The 20,958-nt window shown below is 39.9% G+C and overlaps 2 protein-coding genes and 1 long non-coding RNA gene across 5 annotated transcripts; 2 read left to right on the top strand and 1 right to left on the bottom strand.

The window, feature by feature from the left end:
* Positions 1 to 5,051: 5,051 nt before the first annotated feature.
* On the bottom strand, positions 5,052 to 5,620 carry LOC110875058. Its single transcript, XR_002556481.2, has 3 exons — positions 5,574 to 5,620; positions 5,429 to 5,485; positions 5,052 to 5,117 (listed from the first exon to the last, which is right to left on the bottom strand). It is a non-coding gene; the product is annotated as an uncharacterized LOC110875058 (long non-coding RNA).
* Positions 5,621 to 6,105: 485 nt separating this feature from the next.
* On the top strand, positions 6,106 to 10,052 carry LOC110879890 (mitochondrial pyruvate carrier 1). Of its 3 annotated transcripts, XM_022128422.2 has the most exons (6): positions 6,110 to 6,369; positions 6,845 to 6,924; positions 7,656 to 7,780; positions 8,676 to 8,730; positions 8,824 to 8,959; positions 9,816 to 10,052. In XM_022128422.2, the coding sequence occupies exons 3-6, from the start codon at positions 7,688 to 7,690 to the stop codon at positions 9,856 to 9,858; spliced, it is 327 nt and encodes a 108-aa protein (XP_021984114.1). In that variant the 5' UTR covers positions 6,110 to 6,369; positions 6,845 to 6,924; positions 7,656 to 7,687; the 3' UTR covers positions 9,859 to 10,052. The 3 variants fall into 3 exon arrangements, with proteins under 3 accessions (XP_035833831.1, XP_021984114.1, XP_021984113.1); XM_035977938.1 differs by lacking the exon at positions 9,816 to 10,052 and having other exon boundaries at positions 6,106 to 6,369; positions 8,824 to 8,963; XM_022128421.2 differs by lacking the exon at positions 6,110 to 6,369 and having other exon boundaries at positions 6,784 to 6,924.
* Positions 10,053 to 11,968: 1,916 nt separating this feature from the next.
* Positions 11,969 to 17,945, top strand: LOC110879886 (4-coumarate--CoA ligase-like 9). The gene is made up of 6 exons (XM_035977936.1): positions 11,969 to 13,131; positions 15,630 to 15,819; positions 15,973 to 16,118; positions 16,243 to 16,310; positions 17,354 to 17,456; positions 17,627 to 17,945. Exons 1-6 carry the CDS (start codon positions 12,106 to 12,108, stop codon positions 17,750 to 17,752), a joined length of 1,659 nt encoding a protein of 552 aa, XP_035833829.1. The 5' UTR covers positions 11,969 to 12,105; the 3' UTR covers positions 17,753 to 17,945.
* The last annotated feature ends 3,013 nt before the right edge of the window (positions 17,946 to 20,958 follow it).

Raw genomic sequence — 20,958 nt, 5'->3', positions numbered from 1 at the left:
TCTCAAAGATTGCTGTACCGCTTACCTCCCTTACTCATAAAGACAAGCCTTTTGTGTGGGAAACCGCGCAGGAGACTGCTTTCCAAACCCTCAAACACATGCTGTGCCATGCACCAGTTCTTACACTGCCGGACGGAAGCGATGACTTCGTTGTCTATTGTGATGCTTCAAACCTTGGACTTGGCTGTGTTCTCATGCAACGAGACAAGGTTATAGCTTACGCATCTCGACAGCTCAAAATCCACGAGAAGAACTATACAACCCATGACCTCGAGCTAGGCGCAGTTGTCTTTGCCTTAAAGATTTGGCGACACTACCTGTATGGTACAAAGTGTACGATCTTCACCGATCACAAGAGCCTACAACATATCTTTAACCAGAGAGAACTCAATATGCGTCAACGCCGATGGGTAGAACTTCTCAACGATTACGACTGTGAGATCCGTTATCACCCAGGCAAGGCGAACGTAGTTGCAGACGCCCTCAGCAGAAAGAATTACGTGATAGGTGTTCGAAACATCCAGGCTCAGTATAACCTCGAAGCTCTCATCCGCGAAGCACAACACGCTTGCTTTAACGAGCGTACGTTGAAGAAAGAACGAATCTATCACGATGGAACTCAGCTCGTGAGCAAAGCCAACGGGATATTCTATTATCTGGACCGAATCTGGGTTCCGAGGAGGACAGATTTGCGAAAGATCATCATGAACGAAGCCCACAAATCCCGATATTCCATTCATCCCGGTGCGGACAAAATGTACCAGGACCTTCGCTACAAGTACTGGTGGCCTGGGATGAAAAGGGATATTGCTCTATATGTTGGTAGCTGTTTAACTTGTGCAAGAGTCAAGGCTGAACACCAAAGACCTTCAGGCTTACTCGAACAACCGCCGATACCCGTATGGAAGTGGGAAAGCATAGCTATGGATTTCATAACTAAGCTTCCGACCACGCCATCAGATCACGACAGTATTTGGGTTATAGTCGACCGTCTAACCAAATCAGCCCACTTTCTGCCAATACGAGAAGACTATAAGGTGGCCAAGCTAGCCCAAATCTACACCGACGAGATCATTAAGAATCATGGTACGCCTCGAGACATCATTTCGGATCGCGATGCTCGGTTTACATCGAGATTGTGGGAAACTTTTCAAGCAGCTCTTGGTACGACGCTGAATTTGAGTACCGCATTCCACCCGCAAACCGACGGGCAGACTGAAAGAACGATTCGTACTATTGAAGACATGCTCCGTGCGTGTGTTATCGATTTTGGTGGTAGTTGGAGCAAACACCTACCGTTGGTCGAATTTTCGTACAATAATAGCTATCACTCCAGCATCGAAATGGCACCTTTCGAAGCCTTGTATGGTAGGAGATGTCGCTCGCCTATTGTATGGCACGAGGTCGGTCATTCACAATTGACTGGGCCCGAGATTCTGCAAGAAACGACTGACAAGATCCACCAGATAAGGGAAAACTTGGTAAAGGCCCGGGACAGACAAAAGATGTACGCCGATAAACGACGCAGGCCCCGCGAATTTGCAGTTGGCGACTACGTGCTCCTAAAGGTATCACCTTGGAAGGGAGTAGTCCGATTCGGCAAAAGAGGGAAACTTGCGCCTCGATTTGTTGGACCTTTTAAGATTCTGGAAAGGATCGGTAAAGTTGCCTACAAACTCGAATTACCGGAGGAACTCAGCAATGTCCACCCGACTTTCCATATTTCGAACCTTCGAAAATGCGTAGCCGACCACGACGCAATAATACCACTCGACGATCTTCAGGTCAATGAGACGCTACACTTCGTGGAAAAGCCTGTCGAAATCATGGACCGACAGACCAAGCAACTCAGACGCTCTCGCATTCCTATTGTAAAAGTACGATGGGAAGGCAAACGAGGCGCGGAGTTCACTTGGGAACTCGAAAGTGACATGAAAGGCAAGTACCCGCAGTTGTTCAGATAGATCTGAAGCATCAAATTGGTAAAATCACACGGCGATGTACGGTTCTCGGCCTAATTTCGGGACGAAATTCCCTAAAGGAGGGGAGACTGTAACACCCCGTGTTTTCCAAAAGTCAAAGTCAAAGTCAAGTGTTGACTGTTATTGGAATTAAAGATTAATAAAGATTAATTTCCTTTTAGTTTCATTTTGATTTTCGTATTATTTGGAGTAAGTGTTGTATAATCAAACTAATCGGACGATAATCGAACTGTGAATCAACGACCGACTGTGAATGATAGGAAGTAACAACGCAATAAAGCTAGTCAATCAATAATCAAGCTAGTCAAATCAATCATCAAACTCAAGTGTGGGGATTTTAGTACTTTTATACGTGTGTGTGTGCCTTATGTGTTACTTGTGCATGTTTACTTTTATGTTAAAGTGTGTGGTGAATCAATCAAATCAATCGAGACTCGAAGGATAATCAAACTCAATCGAAACCGACTTTGGAAATAGGTTGTAAGGATGCTTGTATGTTAAATATAGTCTCGACTACTACTAAAAGTAATTTGATTAGGAATTCTATCATTCTCAAATCATCGTTCATCGAACTCGAAATACCAAAAATCGTCGCGAAACACTCAAAACCAGGCTAGCCGATCGAACAGGGCAACCTGATCGAACAGGCTAGCCGATCGAACAGGGCAACCTGATCGAACAGGCTAGCCGATCGAACAGGCAGTTCGATCGGACAGCTGCTCGATCAGGGATGCTGTTCGATCAGCTGACCCTTTCCTCTTTTGGAAGCCTATAAATAGGGCTGTCTTTGTCAAACTTTCCACTTTTGGAAAAGCTCTGACCGACCAGCCTCTTCTTCTCACTAAATCTCAGATTTCTCTCAAACCGGTAAGTATTTCGCTCTAATCCTTGTACGTTTTCGTTCATTAATCGATTCTACATCTTTCTATCTTTCAAAATCTGAATTTCATCCATGAAATCACCAAGATCTAGGTGTTCTTGAAAGATGTCATCATGGTGTTCTTGGTGTTCATCAAGAACTTCATGTTCTTGACTTCATTCAACCATGAATAAGCTAGATCTAACCGATTTCCACATAAATAACCTAAAATCTTCCAAAGATCTTAACATTTTACGGCGGAAAAGGATTGGAAGACGGGTTTTCATCTATCTTTCAACTCTTTTACACTCAAACCGGTGAAAACGAAGCTTGAACCGATTTATAAACCATTCTGAACAAACACATGGTTCAAGATTCGGATTCTATCGAGAGAATTACCGATTCCGGGTTAAACGTTAGACTTAGGTCCTGAAACGCCCACTGACCGGACTTGGGTGATTCCAGCCGAGTCAGTGAGTCGAGTAAAGGCTGAGGTTCTATGGTTCAACTCGTAATCAAACTATCTCTAAAACATCAACAATTAACGGGAATAACCAAGTGTTAAGTGAAAGGTTAACCGAATCGAAAAGCTGGCCGAACGGCTAGGCTGTTCGATCGAACAGCCCAACCGAACGACTATGCCAGCCGATCGACTAGGCTAACCGATCGACTAGCACTTAGTCCCACAAACTCATGAAGTGTAGTATTGACGAGGTACTGTTCGATCGACTACGCCACTCGATTGTAATCATTACTGCTCGAATCATGAGATACTATACTTCAAAACACTTAGACCTTTCGAAACATTGGAATGTCACCGATCGAGCATGCCAACCGATCGAGTGACATATTTGAAAACAATGAAGTGCTAGCCGATCGGTTGGGCTAACCGATCGAACAGCTGTTCGATCGGCCAACTTGAAAGGTAGTACAAGCCATCATACACAAACACATCTTTCACATCAAAGGAAGAAACAATCCACTTGAAGGAACCAGCCGATCGAGCCAGCCGGCCGATCGAATGGATGTTCGAACGGACTTTCAAACCAATCGAACAGCCCACTCGATCGAACTGCTGTCCGATCGAATGGCCTACTCGATCCAAGTACATTGTTCCCTTTTTCCGCATTACTCATCGTTGTGTTATCGAACTATTCAGGCTAACCTATTCTCAGTGCTCCCTTCAATCCACAACCAACCACTGTGAGTATACTCGATCCCTTTTTGCTTTCAGCACTTTTGGGTGTTACATACGTAATCTATCAAATTCACAAACAACACAAACTATTTGAACGCTAACCTACTTGCATGTATTACTTGTCTAAATGATTGCTGTTTATTATGTTTACACGTGGAGTGCTATCTACCTGCTTTAGCAACGTAGTACTATAGTTTGGACTCAGCACCCGTTCACACGGGGGTTGCTAAGGACAATTACCTGCATGGATTACAGTGGTAATCATGTATTGCGAACTGTCTCGGACAGTCAACTCGAAGTCGTTGGTATCGATGGTCCCATGTTGATAATTTACATGCATCGTTTGCCCTTGTGTACGTGCTTGGTTATGCGTAAACTATTCAAACTTTATATGCTATATCAAACTTGTGTACTCACCTTTACATTATATGTATTGACTTTTATTTTAACGTATGTGACAGGTGTTTAAGCTACTAGCGTGCTAGGGAAGCGAGGCAATAATAAGCTTCTAGGAGCCTGTGACCTTAGGACAGTGTCCACATACCTGCTCCAGGGTCATAATTATCTGTAGATCTTGTACTGGCACCTGTAGTCAGTAAGATCTATAGTTAGCCGTCTAGAAGTCTTAAAACAATATTTAAATTCGGTCTGTAATAATTAAACTTGAGTTGTCGGAACAGTTCCCATATTGTTTAGTTGATTTCTATGATAACTTGTTATTATTTGGGACACGGTATGGGACGTGTTATATAACTGAATTGTATGATAGTTGTTGTGGAAACTTCTGAACAATCTGTTTCGCTCAGTGCCGCGCCCCGATGATTCCGCCATCGGTTGGGGTGTGACACATAGGGACTATCCGGGCATCTTCTTCATTTTTATTTATAAAACCCCACCACCACACTTCATCTTCAACCTCCACCCACCATCACCCTCCTCCACCCTCCACCATCACCGCCACAATCACTCTGCTGAGGATAGTCCAACAAATTCCTCGAAAAGTTCATTTTCAGAAAAATCCCCAAGAGTATAATAACATAGTTCCACTTTCAGTCCCACATATAACTTTTCGCCCGTTCTGAGTATTTAAATCAAAGAACACAAATTACTGTCAAATGTCAAATTCAGAAAGCAATATAATGTCAAACACGCACTTAACAGATAATAATTAACCTCGCTCTATTATATTCTTCTATTAACACCCTATTCCAAGATATAGACCACATGGAGAAACATTTCCAAGATTTAGAGATCATTTGCCCTTTTCTAAACAGAGGCAAAGTTGTAAATATATCTTTGATGAACTTATTTACAGTTAATGCTTATCTGAAATTAAATTTATTTCTAACTGTTGGTGTGAGTATTGCAAATTTTACATCATATACATACCTTCATTATCACTATTGACAGCGGCTCATCTTCAGAAAATTCTGATTGTGTTTGAACCTGTGAAAATAAGTAAAAGATTAAATGTATGAGCATACAAGTGTAGAAAAGAATAGTTATTGTATCATAAATCATGTTAAGCACATACCTTGTTACTTCGCAGATTACTAACAGATAGAGTGCCGTCTCCACTTGATAAGATTAAAAAAACGATATCATAATTTAGTATGTCTACCAATAGAAGCTTAACCAAAAAACGAAAAGTTATATGTGGGACTGAAAGTGAACTTTTCGAGGAATTTGTTGGACTATCCTGAGCAGAGTGATTGTGGCGGTGATGGTGGAGGGTGGAGGAGGGTGATGGTGGGTGGAGGTTGAAGATGAAGTGTGGTGGTGGGGTTTTATAAATAAAAACGAAGAAGATGCCCGGATAGTCCCTATGGTTTGGCCTTTTAAGGAAAAAGGTATTTTTGTCATTTCACACCCTCTTAACAGAGAAAACAAACTGAAGTTAGACCTAGGGACTATCCGGGAACAAAAAATGAAAAGTTGAGGACTATTCAGGTAATTTTAGAAAGTTGGGGACTATAGGTGAAAAAAGGCGAAACCACAGGGACTATCCGGGTATTTTTCTCTAATTGTTAATTTGTTATCAATCATATCTAAAATTTAATTTGTTAAGTTTATTAATTAAATAATAAAATACTTCCTAGAATGTGTGAGGATGGTATATGCAGGTGTTTAATACGAGAAGAAGGCCTAATACTTTTTTAATTATGATATGTAAGGTGACATTTTACTGACGAGACCGATAAGAGTTATTACACGGATAATCTCTGTGGTTTACATTGATTTCGTAGATACCCTGGTTCACGCTGATGGTCCTAACGCCGACTTTTCATAACTATGATGGTCCTTACCAGCTAACGTCATTAATTTTTCCAGTTAAGTCATGTGACAACAAATATTCAACTTAAATAATAATTTAATGCTATTATTATTATTATTATTATTATTATTATTATTATTAAAGCAGTCATCTATAGACCAGATTCTTTTTATAAACTATAACTCCCATTTTATATGAATCAAAATTGTCGTATGCAAGTACCCATGGCATTATAGCCTAGTGGTATCTTGGTGATGGGATAAGGCTTATGACCATTAGGTCATGGGTTCGATTCCCACAAAGGGGGGTTTTTCCCAGATTTATTGGGTTTCCTCCTGAATTGGTGTATAGGCATTATATTGCCTAGTGGAGATGGATATGATCGGGTGGTTCTGCACGATGATACTCCAGTGGTCCGTCAGTGATCCAAATTTGCCGTTAAAAAAAAAAAAATTGTCGTATGCAAGGAGTGGTTAAAGAAAAGAAACGTGAGAAATTAAATCATCCAACTAATAAACTAATTGCCATAGGTAAGGAATATCCAGCCCAAGTTGTCTTCCACATTTCTTACTCATTAACTTCTTCTGCAGTTTCATCTCCAACAACAACGGTTAGAATCTCCAATCCTCTGTTACTTCATTAATTGCTCCTTTTAGCTATCTAAATTTCGTTTCTCTTTGGAAAAATTAGATTAGCAATCTCTGTTTTTTTTGAACAGCAAACTAACATACTCCTAAATATTTCTTCTGCTCATAATTTGCTAATTAGACGTAAAATTGTATGTTTGACACTTCATGTGTGTTTGGATGTTTTGAATGTGTTAAATGCTTAATGATCAAGAATATGAAATCATGAAATACAGCTGTGTGTTGAATTATCTACATCCTCAAATTAGCGGTCAAATTGAGTTTGAATTTACAAGGATTAGTTTTCTATGCCATTTTAATTCTTTTGATCGCTTGACGATTTGAATTTAGCTTGTTAAATTTGCATGATTAGTGATCAGCGGCTTCACTAGTTTATATAATCTTTAAGTTTGGATAAATCAAAAAACTTCAACTGCTTGACGTGGGATAAACCTGTGTCACACACCCTCTAATCCTACTTTTAAATTTATATCTTAACTTAATTTGCCCACAATAGATTTTGAACCTCAACCCATTCCATCACAACTTTTTAATATTCTTTTACTTATTTGTTTTCGGTAAAATTGGATTTGATTTTCAAAAGGGGTTGTGGTGCAGCTTGTTGCCCATTTACCTGCCATTATCATGAAACGAACAATTTTCTTATTTAAGTTTTGAAACTAATTCGTTTTCTTTTTTAATTTTTTGGTGAAAGATATCATTACAGGTTTAACAACAAGATCACTAATGGCGCTCTTCAAGGCCTTCATCAACAGTCCTGTTGGACCTAAGACTACTCATTTCTGGGGTCCTGTATCCAACTTAGGATTCTTTATTGCGGTGCTTTTCCTATATTTATTACTGATTGCTACACTTATCAAACTAGTCGGGTTACACGGATTGAGTAACGGGTTCAAAAACTAGTTCTTTAGTGTGGAACATAATTATTAAAGGCGCTAGGTGCACTCAAAGCGCATAGGTCTTGCCTGGGCCTAGGCGTAAGACGAAAAAAAGCGCACAACAAAAAAAATTAAAAATTTTTATGTATTAGAAAATCAATACTATTCTTCAAATAAAATAAACAAAAGTGAGTAGTGTATTAGTGTAGAAAAGTAGTTTTAGTTAGATAAAAGTAGAAGTCTAGCTGGAATCTTGCCGGAATTTAGAGAATTCGGCCGGAAACTCTCCATAATCTAGGAATCTCGTTGGAATTTGCGCCTGAACAATCACTTGGAGAGTTAAAACGCAATTGCCTTGAAGTAAGGCGCAATTACCTTGCCTTGCCTGAAAAATGGGCCTAGACGCAAGAGGCGATGACTTTTAAGAAAAATAACTATGGTGTGGATTGGCTTGATATTTTGCTTCTCACTTGTTTTTTGATTGGTGGTTGATACTGTATAAAATTTACCGGGGTAACCCTTTACCAAAAAAAAAAAAAAAAACATTTATTTGTTCATATATAAGGAAAAGTATAAATAACTAATGTGTTAAATAGGATTGCTACTTTTAATTACAAATAAAATGTGAAATTTTAAATAAAATAATTCTGGATTTTTGGGGATTGTATTTATCAATTATTAACTTTTCAATTACTTTCAACCTCTTAACCCGTGAAGACATTTGACCCATTTATTAACGAACTCATAAGTAAATGGTTTGAAATTGACACGTGAAGAAAATATCATTTGCATTTGGCGTATGCCAAAAGTAAGTAACAATTAATGAAATGTGGCAGGGGGTAGCTGACATGAAGAAACCACCAGAGATGTTATCCGGCAACATGACTGGAGGTTGTTAGCTAGCTAGTGACATTTTTAATTAAGGAGATCCATTAACAATTAATGATGTAACCTTAATTAACCTTAACATTTGGATGCATGCAGTGTTGTGTGTTTATTCGGCCTTATTCATGAGGTTTGCATGGATGGTGCGACCTCGAAATCATATGCTTCTTGCCAGCCATGCTTTAAATGAATCGGTTCAGCTTTATCAACTTTCACGTTGGGCAAAAGGAAAAGGGTAAGCCACATTATATCGATATGCTTGGCGGAACTAGAGGGGGGTCAAGAGGGTCTATGGACCCTTTGGTCACCATAATTTGAACTCCCTAATTGTAAATAGTAGAGAAAAGAACCTTGCGATGACCAACCCGACTAAAAAGTTCTGGTTACGTCTGGTTTAACTTAGGGTTGTTCATGAGCCGAGCCGAGCTAGGGCAAGCTCGTGCTCGGCTCGATTATAAACCGAGCTGAAAATCTAAAGTAGGGCTCGGCTTGGTTTTAAACCGAGCTGGCTCGTCTTGGTTTGGCTCGATTTTAAAAATAAAAATTAATACATAGCTCTCAAAATTCAATATTCTAAAATATTATTTAATACTTCAAAAGAACATATTGAAAATAAGTTCAACCTAATTCATTACAAGTCAAAATCACGTTGAAAAATGCAAAATAAGTTTTATATTTTAAGTAAATACAATTTGTTCATTAGCATGACAATCAACCTTTAAATATGCCATAGATATCAAACTACAAGCCTAAATACATGTAAAAAATAATCACTTTTTTGTAATATATTATATGTATATAAAAATAAAATATATTATAAGTAAAATAATTCGCCGAACTACCAAGCGAGCCAAACCGAGCCAATTTGGCTCGTCACGAGCCGATCCGAGCTAGGCTCACTTTCTAACGGAGCCGAGTTGGCCCGGCTCACTTTCAAACCGAGCCATATCGAACGAGCTTTTTCCAAGCTAAATCAGAGCGAGCTCAAAGCCGAGAGCTTTTTGGACAACCCTAGTTTAACTAATGCATTTTACTGTCTTCGATTTTCACAAAAGCCACGTGAAACGCTAACTTTTGTCTTCTTCCAAAAGGTATTTGCAGCCAAAGGAAGATAAGGCACCATCAAGTACTTAACAATTAACATCAGATGCTGTCTTCTCTGATCTTGCATTGATATTTGGGTGGTTATTTCACTTTGATTTGTAACTTTGAAGCTTAATGTGTTCACGGATTTCTCAAAATAAGCATTAGCGATGATGATTTTCATATGATTAGCGTTTATGATAAACACATTATACATATCTATACTATATTAGTTTGGCCTTTAAGGTATGGTGGGTGATATAGCTTGATTTGATTGGCTCAAACAAAAGTGGGTGCGTCTCTGGGAGTTACAAGTTTAACGGAAAAGGTGCTAGCCTCTCCTTGACGCCCATCTGGATCGGTTTGGCGGGTGTTAAAGGCTGACGTGGTTGGCCATTCACGCCTAATACACTCAGTTTTATCCCACAAAGAATCTAAACATTACTATACTTTTGGGGGCGTTATGCGACACGTGTCGTGCCACGTCAGTAAGGGGCTTTATGAGGCGTTATGCAATTTGAGGCCGTAGTCATAAAGCCCCTACCCATCATTACCTATTTAATAATTTTAAGTTTTATTAATTAATATAAAAAACTCTTCTATTTTTTGATTGGCCAAATGAATTAACCAAACAAAAATAACGCCGCGAAAAATCTGGCGCCCTCCCCCCATTTTTGAAACATAGCGCCCGGAGTTTTGGTGTGGCCGGCGTTTTGGCGGCGCTATGGGGGGTTATACCGCCCCACTACGTATGCTCTAAGTAGTGTATTAGGCTAGAGTGTATGGTAATGGTCCTCCAAGGGAGGATGATCTCGCCACGTAGGCGCCACGTCATAGTCCTCCCAAGGATGGTCCATCCCACAAAACTAGAGGGTATGAAGGATGGTCCTAGATGATCCTACCCCATCACACTTTGTACAAGTAACCATGCCTTTGGTACAAACACAAACAAAGGGGGCCCACCATATTTGGTCCGTCGCAAATGGCAACATCTCGACGATGAGGACGGGACGGAGGGGGGGCGGCATGGAGAGGGGGACGGCGACGGATTGAGGACGGGCTGAGGACAGTTCCATACCGTCTAGCCTTAAGATTTTCATTATAACATCAATCAAATATGGTTGTGTGGGTTTTATTTTTTCTTGGTTACAAACAAACCATAAAAAAGTAAGTATTAAATGGTAAGTATAGAAAGAAAATCCACTTGAGTTAAGAAAACCCATTTGGCCTTTTTTTTTTTTGCTCAAAACGTCCGATAACATGTTAGTTACATTCCCTAATTTTTTAGAAAAAAAAGTTTTACATAAGGTTTTGAGTTCTTAACTCAAGTAGGTTTTCTCTCTATAATTTCCAAGTATTAAATGTTTAACAGGTATTAAAAAACCAAATATACCTATGTTAGATTAAGTATTAAAGATATAATTTTTTTTATCATTTAATATATAAAATTACATTTATTCTAAGCCGTGTAATAAACAAGATATAGTATATAAAATTACGTTTTGTAATACACAGGTTCTAACCCAATACATTATTATATATATTGTTTTACAAGTTGTTATCACCATGACTTTTTTTTAAGTTTTTATTTTGACCACTAAACTTTGTTTGGTCGTCAAATTTAGTCCCAGTAGTTTTGATTTTTTTGTCTCTTAGTGAAAAAGGTTCCCCAGGTTTCAAAATTATCACTTTTGCCTCGTTCTACAATATTTCTATGACCTCCTCATGTGTTGGTAAAAATTCGACTTCATGTACATTATACGTCACATGACTCAGTCGGTGTTATAAATTTGTGTTTTTTAACGTTTTTTTTTTCTGGTTTTAGTCCCTCGACTTTTCTTTTTGTCTTTTAGTGAAGGATTTTCCCCTTCTATTCAAGTTTCAAAGTGGACATTTTTGCCCCCCACGCTCCCTTCTAATAAGTTTATAAAATATCTCCTTGACTCCCTGACTTTCTTATATGTGTATAAGTTCGAATTCGTCTACGTTTTATGTCACACGAGTCACTTAAATTCGTGATTTTTTTACGCTTTTCCCTGATAATACGTTTCCGTGCTTATTTTTTAGACGTTTTCAAATGTCTGCATTTCAACGTAAATTTTATTTGAAAACAAGCTTGATTAAATATAAAAAACTTCTGGTGTTACCCCGCAACGCGAGAAATCATTTCTAGTTCTCATAAAATAATTGTTGATTGGAAAGTTTTCAATTTAAGTCAACAAATCAAATCTGTACATCTCATCTTCTCTTCTACTGGTTTTTCACTTGCCTAAAATTTGCACCATCACCAACACACCCATGGCGGATACAACCACCATAGATCCCCGCAACGGCTTCAATTCCACCACCAAAACTTTCCACAGCCTCCGCCCACCGGCTCCTCTCCCTCCTCCATCACAACCACTCTCCATCACCGACTACACACTCTCCCTCCTCCAATCCAACCCTACATCCTCCCCCAATACCGATTTCCTCATCGACTCCACCACCGGCCACCGCCTCTCCTACTCCGATTTCATCCGTCAAACTCACTCTCTAACCGCCTCACTCGCTACAATTCTTCCTCCACATGGCAATAATCAAGTCGCCTTGATTATATCTCCAACTTCCTTTCACATTCCGGTATTATATTTCTCTCTTCTAGCCCTAGGTATCACTATCTCACCTGTTAATCCAGTTTCAACCAAATCGGAGCTAACCGACCTTATTCGGATTAGTAATCCTGTAATCGCCTTCGCTACATCCGCCGTTAGTTCTAAACTACCGTCGTCGTTTCCGTTAGGTACGATTATCATCGATTCTCCAGAATTCGTTTCCATGTTACAAAACTCAAGCTCTGACGTCATTCATCGGAAAGTTAACCAATCCGATACGGCGGCAATTCTGTATTCCTCCGGTACAACCGGCAGAATCAAAGGTGTGGAGTTAACTCACCGGAATTTCATCGCGATTACATCCAATTCACACTACAACAGATTCGTGAGAGACGAGAAGGCATCTCCAGAACCTCAGTCTGTATGGTTGTTTCCGCTACCTTTATTTCACGTTTTCGGGTTTTTTATGATTATTAGGGCTACGTCGTTCGGGGCGACGCTGGTTTTGATGGAGAAATTTGAGTTCAATAACGCGTTGAAAGCGGTGGAGAAATACAAGGTGACGTACATGCCAGTCTCACCGCCGCTCGTGGTGGCGATGGCGAAATCTGATCTCGTTCCCAAATACGACCTGAGCTCGATTCGGATGATCGCTTGCGGTGGCGCTCCGTTAGGAAAAGAAGTGGCTAAGAGCTTCTCGGTGAGGTTTCCCCAAGTCGATATTGTCCAGGTATTTCTAACTGTGTATTGTCCACAGGTATTTTCTTAGTTTCTTACTGTCTGTTACGTTGAATTCTATCCTATGTGAAAAAAAAAAACAAAGTGTTACCTAACTTGGTCAAACTGTATTCCTCTAGCGTCACTTCATTGTTAGAAAAATTCATACACTTGTTCCGAATCGCCAACTATGTGTACATGTCGTTGCTGACTCATGCGAAAACGTCGCCTGAAAAAAGCTTCATTAAACGGGAGCTTCACAATAATAGTAACGTACAGGCCGTTCATTATCGACCTCGCGATCTCGTTCAAGTGGTGGTCAATGGTCATCTTTTTAACGATTGTGAATCACTTTCGGCGCTACTATTTAAGAAATTGATTGTTAATTTGCACGTTTCCATGAAAAGTTAGTCTTCCTCCTAATCGTCAGAACATGATGAGAAATTCATTTTTTTTTAATTATGGAGATTATTTAGAGTAGGAGTAAACTGCCATTTTGGGGTCTCTGTGGTTTGGGCACTTTTGCTATTTTAGTCCAAATCTCAAACTTTTTACATCTGGGTCCTTGTGGTTTGCATTTTGTTGCCATTTTAGTCCAAAATCCAAAAAACTCTATTTTGACTGTTGAAAACTGATTATTTTGTTCTTTAGTGTAGGGGCATTTTGGTCATTTTTTAAATTTCATTTGTTGTAAATTCATTTAAATTTCATTTGCTGTAAATTTCATTTATTGAGCTGCACTCTCTCTCTCTTCTCTCTCAAAACCCAGATCAACTCTCTCTCTCTTCTCTCTCTCTATAGCACCACTACCGCCACCTCCTCCCTCTCTCTCTCTTCTCTCTCTCTATAGCACCACCACCACCGCCACCTCCTCCCCCTTTTCACCACCGCCACTCCGGCGTCGTCCCATCCAACAGTCACACCCACACCTCCTTCCTCGTTTACCCCCTTCTCTCTATAGCACCACCACCACCGCCCCCATCTGCCACCACCGCCCCCATCTCTCTACACCACTGCCCCCATCTCTCTACACCATGAAAAACCCTCAAATCCACCACCGTAACCACCCAAAATCTCCAATTATTCACTTGAAACTTCATAAAACACCCCAAATCCCCAAATACTCACATTATCACTTACCAGACGATGTATCCCTATCACCGGAGTTGCCGCCGTCACCACCTTCACCAAACTCAAAGCAAACCCAAACCCGAGCCACACCATCATCACCATCAGTCATCATCATCATAATCAGTCATCGTCAACCACCCCCTATTTACAGATCTGAAAAGAAAGAAGGATGGCGGAGAGATACAGGTCTTCGCAGGTCTTGGCAGTTGGATGGCGGTGGTGAACGGTGATGATCTGTGGATGACGGATCTGTGGTTATTCGGCGGCGAGAGATGATGGCGGTGGTAGCCATGGTTGTGGTGGTGTTTGTTACAGAGAGAGAGAGAGATGATGTTGGGTTGCGGCGATGGTGGCCACAGTCTGCTGCTGATTTATTTGGGGTTTTATGTTGTTTATAGAGAGAGAAGAGAGAGAGTCAGTTAGGGTTTTATTTGGGGATGATGATGATTTATTTGGGGAAGATGACCAAAATGTTAATTAAGAAAATGTTAAATGAAAAGTAAAATGACCAAAATGCCCCTGCACTAAAAGACAAAATAATCAGTTTTCAACAGTCAAAATAGAGGTTTTTGGATTTTAGACTAAAATGGCAACAAAATGCAAACCACAGGGACCCATATGTAAAAAGTTTGAGATGTGGACTAAAATGGCAAAAGTGCCCAAACCACAGGGACCAAAATGGCAGTTTACTCTTAGAGTAGTAAAGAAAATTTGAGAGTAGAATTTGATTTTTTTTAATAGAATGTGGTGTTCTTTTTAATAAAAATTGGTTTATTAAACAGGTTAAGAAAATCGTTTTTTTTTAAACAGTAATTTTTCAACGGGAGGGGGGATTCCCTATGCACCCACGCCACTGTTGGCGCCCCGCCATGGTGGTGTTTGGCGCCCGCGCCCCTCCGGCGTGACATGGCTTCCACGCCCACAACACACACCCTTAGTTGTTACTTGTCATTGTCTTTATAAAAAATCTTTTTCTACTGTACTTGTGTGGCCCAAGTGTCGGGCCTATTATAAAAATTTGGTGTCGATATATGTCACCAAAAAGCCCGAAACGATTGAATAGATATCATTATATCAACCAAAGGGCTTGTAGAATGGTGGTACCAAGAAGTGTCGCAAGGTATTGTCCCCAAGTGGTGAGGATTCTGGTCCCATAGTAGACATTGATGGTCATTTAGCAGTAGATTTATTGATTTTGTCTGTGTCACTTTGCCGTTCTAAAGAAAAAGATATCGTTATATCAATAATGGACAAATGTATAATTTTCTTTAATATTAGCCTTATCTTTGAGTAGAAATCAGCCGAACTGGTAGTCGGCTGGTTCAAATAGACACAACCTGACCAGTTATGTGTCTTCTTTTTTTTTTAAACAATGTGAAGGGGTTCGGCATGACAGAGACTGGGGGAGCGGTTACAGGAATGAGCAATCCAGATGAGTGTGAACACTATGGATCTGCCGGCCGTTTATCGTGTAATGTGGAGGCCAAAATAGTTGATCCTGAAACCAGTGAGGCTTTATCTCCTATGCAACAAGGGGAACTATGGCTAAGAGGGCCCATGATCATGAAAGGTGACGCATTTTCGGCATGCAGTATTCAAGGGGGTGTTTGGATTTTTTTATTGCAACTGTTTATTGCCTTTCGATATAAGCAGTTTCAAATAAGCAACTTCAAACTGATTACTGAAAATAATGTTAACGGATAGTGTTATGTTTGAATAACAGGTTATGTTGGAGATAAGGAAGCAACTGCTGCAGCTATGGACACTGAGGGGTGGTTAAAGACCGGTGACCTTTGTTATTTCGATTATGATGGTTTCCTTTTTGTTGTTGATCGATTAAAAGAATTAATCAAATATAAGGCTTATCAGGTAATGTCGTAATGATCTTGCTTCAAAGTTCAAACTCATACTGTTTCAAAGCGTCTATGAGGTTACAACTGTCATTTCGTCAAGTGGCTTTTTCCGTCTGATCACCACAATGAAAACATTGTAGGTCCCGCCAGCTGAACTAGAGCGCTACCTTCAATCAATCCCAGAAGTTGTAGATGCTGCTGTGATTCCGTAAGTTAGTACACGTTGGTTCTGGTCCGGTTGGCCTGCAAAAACCTTATGGACTTTTGCTGAATTCGATCACACGTCCCGGGACTTTATATTTGCTTGATAATCACCTAATTCCTAGAACTTAATGATTAAGTACTTGGATATTAATTTTTCCAAAAAGCACCTTGTTTTTTGCATTATTAAATACTTCAACTTTTCAAAAAATAATGAAAACAATCTTTCTTTTTCGTACAATTAAAGCCCTTAATTCTAGGGGTGTAAACAAGCCCAGAGGCTCGAGAGCTACTCGTGATCGGCTCGGTTAAAAGCTCGAACGAGTCGAGCCTTAACGAGCCCGAGCCCGAGCTCGAGCCTGAAATAGAGCTTGTTTAGTTATCGAGCCCGAGCTCGAGCCTGAAATACAAAGCTCGTTTAGGCTCGCGAGCCCAAACGAGCCTAAACAAAATTTTAGTTTTTTATATATATGATATAATAATGATGATGATAACATTGGTGAGCTGAGCTCGAGCCTAGCTTTGGCTCGCTTAATCGCTGTTGAAACGAGCTCGAGCTGAGCTTCTAGCTCATTTGAGGTTGTTCTCGAAATAGCTCGAGCCGAGTCGAGCCGAGCTCGAGCTTTTGGTTTTACTCACGAGCCGAGCTCGAGCTCAGAGAAGTAGGCTCGAACCGAGCCGAGCTCGAGCTCGAGCTTCATAAAAACATAACGAGCCGAGCTCGGGCTCGGCTCGGCTCGTTTACACCCCTACTTAATTCACTATGTTCTGAAAGTCCAGGGACTTTACCTTAACAAAATAAGGTTATATACTTAATGCATTAATCGCGATCATCATATTAATATAGTTACAATAACAATCCATATCTAAGAAGGCTGAAGTCTTATAAATAGACTTATGGGCAACTCTCAACTTGTCTGAATTTCCCCTTTTTTAAATAAAAGTTTTGATTTGACCCGTTTGACATATAACACAGCCCAGATTAATAACTAAATGGATTGAAATTGTCAACTCTAGATAATCGTTTGTGGCATTGAATTCTAAAATCAGATATCCAGATGAAGACGCTGGGCAGATTCCCATGGCGTACGTGGTGAGAAAACCTGGAAGCAAAATCAGTGAGGCCCAAATCATGGAGATTATTGCAAAACAGGCATGTATACTTGAATCTATATTACATGGCTGATTCTATATAGCTTTAGCAACTTTTAGAAAACCTATGATTATTCCACAATTAAGCATTCAAATCAAACATAAGTCCACAATACTTGCACCTTGTTCATCTAGAAGAGTTTGTAAGTCTGTGAGGATTAACGTTTGCAGGTATCACCATACAAAAAGATTAGAAAAGTTGCATTTATAAACGCAATTCCGAAGACCCCAGCAGGAAAGATATTGAGAAGAGAGTTGGTTAAGCATGCTCTATCTGGTGCTTCATCTAAACTGTGATCAACTATTCAACCATATGTTATTTAGTTCTAGATGCATTTGTTCTATAAGGTTCCTTAAAGAGAATACTTCCACTGTCATAATTATTTTGTTCTGATGGACTACACCAAATAATTTGTTCATATTGTTCCTAGGGATTCATTGTCCAATCTTGTTCATAACCTCTTAGATATATCTCAACACTTATACAAAACGTAACACTAAGTCTCTGGAGTTGATGAGCGTTATGAATGGTATTGGTATTTGACTATTCGTTTTAATGGTTTTCGATCGATGCAAAATACGTGTTGATATCCTCTTGGATATATCTCTTTTGGTTGTACCAAGTGTTGTAAGTAGGCCCGACAACACCGGTTCAAAAAATGAGTAGAAAAAGATAGATCTAAGGTCCGCTTGTGATACAGAACCACTAGTCCACCACACAAACGAACAATAGGGCAATGAATTTCCAACCAAGGATGCATATATCTACAATATTAGTTTAGCCTTTGCTATTAAACTACCTCCGCCGTTGCTATTAAACTACCGACGTCGTTTCCGTTAGGTACGATGATCATCGATTCTCCACAATTTGTTTCAATGTTGCAAAATTCAAGCTATGACGTCATTCAACGGAAAGTTATTCAGTCCGATATGGCGGCGATTATGTATTCCTCCGATACAACCGGGAGTATCAAAGATGTGGAGTTTAACTCACCGGAATTTCATTGCGATTACCTCCGATGCACACTATAACAAATTCGTAAAAGACGAGAACGCGCCTCAGCTGCAACCTCACCATGTGTCTTTGCTTTCGCTGCCTTTATTTCATGTTTTTGGAGTTTTATGCTGATTAGGGCTACATCGCTTAGTCAGACGCTGGTTCTTATGGAGAGATTTGATTTCAGTAACTTGTTAAACGTTGTGGAGAAATATAAGGTTACGAACATGCATGTCATGCCGCCGCTCGTAGTGGCCATGGCGAAATCCGACGTTGTTCCGAGATATGACTTGCTACTCCATTGTAAGCTTTATAATATGTTTTACCACAAGTCCTACCCGCGCCGGGGGGGGGGGGGGGGGGGGGGTTTGTTGATGCGGGTCCAAGTGCGGAGGAGCGGGCCATCTTGTAGTTGGAGGGCCAAGCTTGTGTGACAAATGGGGCTTCACTAAAATGGCTCTAACTTGGGCTACGGGGGTCCGTTTTGGGCGTACGACCAAGCGTAACAATCGTGAGAACGAGCTCCATCTTGCTGCAAACAGCCTACGGCGGTTTGGGTCATCGTTCGGGCCTAAAAACGCTTATTTCTATCAATTATTTATCTTTTTATGTTTTTTTCGGTGGTGTTTTGTGCATTTTGTTTTTAGGATTGTGTTTGGCTGTCACACCCCGATTTCCACGTGTATCACCGGTGGGGGATTACCGTGACGTAGTTGGCAACAATATAGTCAAACCACACAATTATATGAATGCACAGCGGAAGCATAAAGATAAATATAATTCAACCTTTTGAATGTAATATCAAGTGTATTACAGAAGTCGAATTGTATCCACAGGGGATCATAAATAAAATAAAGTATTGTTCAGTCAGATACAGCATCAAGTTTGCGAGACTATTCGTGATGCTAGGAAGCTATTACCAGCCAAATTTCGTGTAGTACCTGCACTTAATCTTTTGGGGAAAATACGTCAGTTTACACTGGTAAATACGTTCAACTGACACATTTGAAAATGTTTATTAAAATTGATTTGAATGCACGAGGCACAAACTCTTTTATAACTTGGGAAAATTATTAAAATCTTGTGAACGAATTACATGTCCTTTTATGCGTTCAGTAGCCCGGATCCTGTCCGGGTTAAAGATTAATAGACACACCACATTGCGTAAAACCGTAGTGTAAAAACCAACGGCTACGTCTTTTAATAATAATAATGTCGACATAATATACCGGGTGTACGCCTACACCGAGATGTCGAGGTCGTGGCCATTTCGTAAAATGATGCCAAGGATATCCGGGACAACGGTCATTAACCCCCCAAAGGCTTTTAAGTAACAAGACTGTTTAAATGAGCCGATCAAACTATTCAATTAACCACCTAAGCGATGGAATTATTTGATGCCCAATCAAGCGGTATTTTATATACCGTAACCCAAGCCCGTATAAGGGAAAATAAGTTAAAAGTATTTACCTTTGCAAGTATATTCCTTAATGGATTACGTCACAGATAGCTTTTACTGGGGCTCCTATTCTGGAACGAAGGTTTTAATTAACCTATTAGAATCCTAACGGGTCTTTATATTGGCCGTAGCCTAGACCGGTTGGTTCCGAAATATAAATACGGTTTAATCGCGCGAAAAGGCGAAAACCGAGAAAGGAGTGTGATTCTGACCCAACAAGTTCAGAGACTTGTCTTATATGGGTTTAAGGTTCACACTCTGGATTTTGGGGTCATAATGATATAATTTGACCCATATCGGCTAATTTACGAAAACTAGTTTCATAAGCCGAACCGTGCGCGCATTAGGCGAAACGGTTAGCCATGAGAGTCCTACGCTTATTTCCTAAGTCAATATGCCTTAAAGAGGTTGTGGTATCAGTAGGATACCTTCCGTGATGCCCGTAACGAGTTTTAGTTAATATATCGCCCCGTAGGGGTTTTTCGGTCATTTTAAAGACTTTTAAAGAGCTTTTCAAGTTCTACAGGAAATCTGAGTTTCCCGAACAGTTTATAGAGTCTAAAATACTTTATTTATTATTTAAAATCAGTAGCAACTGGAATCGGGTCAAAAGACCTTGTAGAACTCAAGTTTCGGCCAAAAAGGGCATATTCGGTATTTACCGAACCGTAGCCATAACCGCAGGTTATGAGCAAGGTAAAAATTATTAAAAATCTTTAAAAATCCCAAAATATTATTTTATAACAGTGGGTAAAAGTTTTGGTGACGAAATCTTGGTTTAGATAGGCGTTATGCTAATTGCGCCGTTTATTACAAAAGTTTCTTATAAATGCGCTATTTAGCATAACTCTCATTCTAGATCTCGGATTGACGTGAAACTTTAAGGACATGCTTATAATTTAGTAAGAAAGGTTATGGTCCGTTCACGTGTCCGAAATACTCGTTTTATTTTAAAAAGGCCGTTACGGTCAACTTTTAGGCGATTAACGGAAATGCGTAAAAGACTCGGACAACCAATGAACCGGTCACAGAGGGTTATACCATCAT

Source organism: Helianthus annuus, chromosome 9 (genome assembly GCF_002127325.2).
Source record: "Helianthus annuus cultivar XRQ/B chromosome 9, HanXRQr2.0-SUNRISE, whole genome shotgun sequence".
Classification (NCBI taxonomy): Eukaryota; Viridiplantae; Streptophyta; class Magnoliopsida; order Asterales; family Asteraceae; genus Helianthus; species Helianthus annuus.
The sequence above is the reverse complement of the archived record's forward strand: the minus strand, read 5'-3'. Positions and strand labels throughout refer to the sequence as shown.

Excerpts from the sequence above, each read along its gene's own strand:
- LOC110879886 (XM_035977936.1), top strand. The coding sequence starts at position 12,106 with ATGGCGGATACAACCACCATAGATCCCCGCAACGGCTTCAATTCCACC. Across the intron at positions 15,820-15,972 it reads AGGGCCCATGATCATGAAAG|GTTATGTTGGAGATAAGGAA; the intron begins GTGACGCATTTT and ends TTTGAATAACAG. Across the intron at positions 17,457-17,626 it reads TGGAGATTATTGCAAAACAG|GTATCACCATACAAAAAGAT; the intron begins GCATGTATACTT and ends TAACGTTTGCAG.
- LOC110879890 (XM_022128422.2), top strand. The coding sequence starts at position 7,688 with ATGGCGCTCTTCAAGGCCTTCATCAACAGTCCTGTTGGACCTAAGACT. Across the intron at positions 8,731-8,823 it reads ATCCGGCAACATGACTGGAG|TGTTGTGTGTTTATTCGGCC; the intron begins GTTGTTAGCTAG and ends GGATGCATGCAG. Across the intron at positions 8,960-9,815 it reads CGTTGGGCAAAAGGAAAAGG|GTATTTGCAGCCAAAGGAAG; the intron begins GTAAGCCACATT and ends TTCTTCCAAAAG.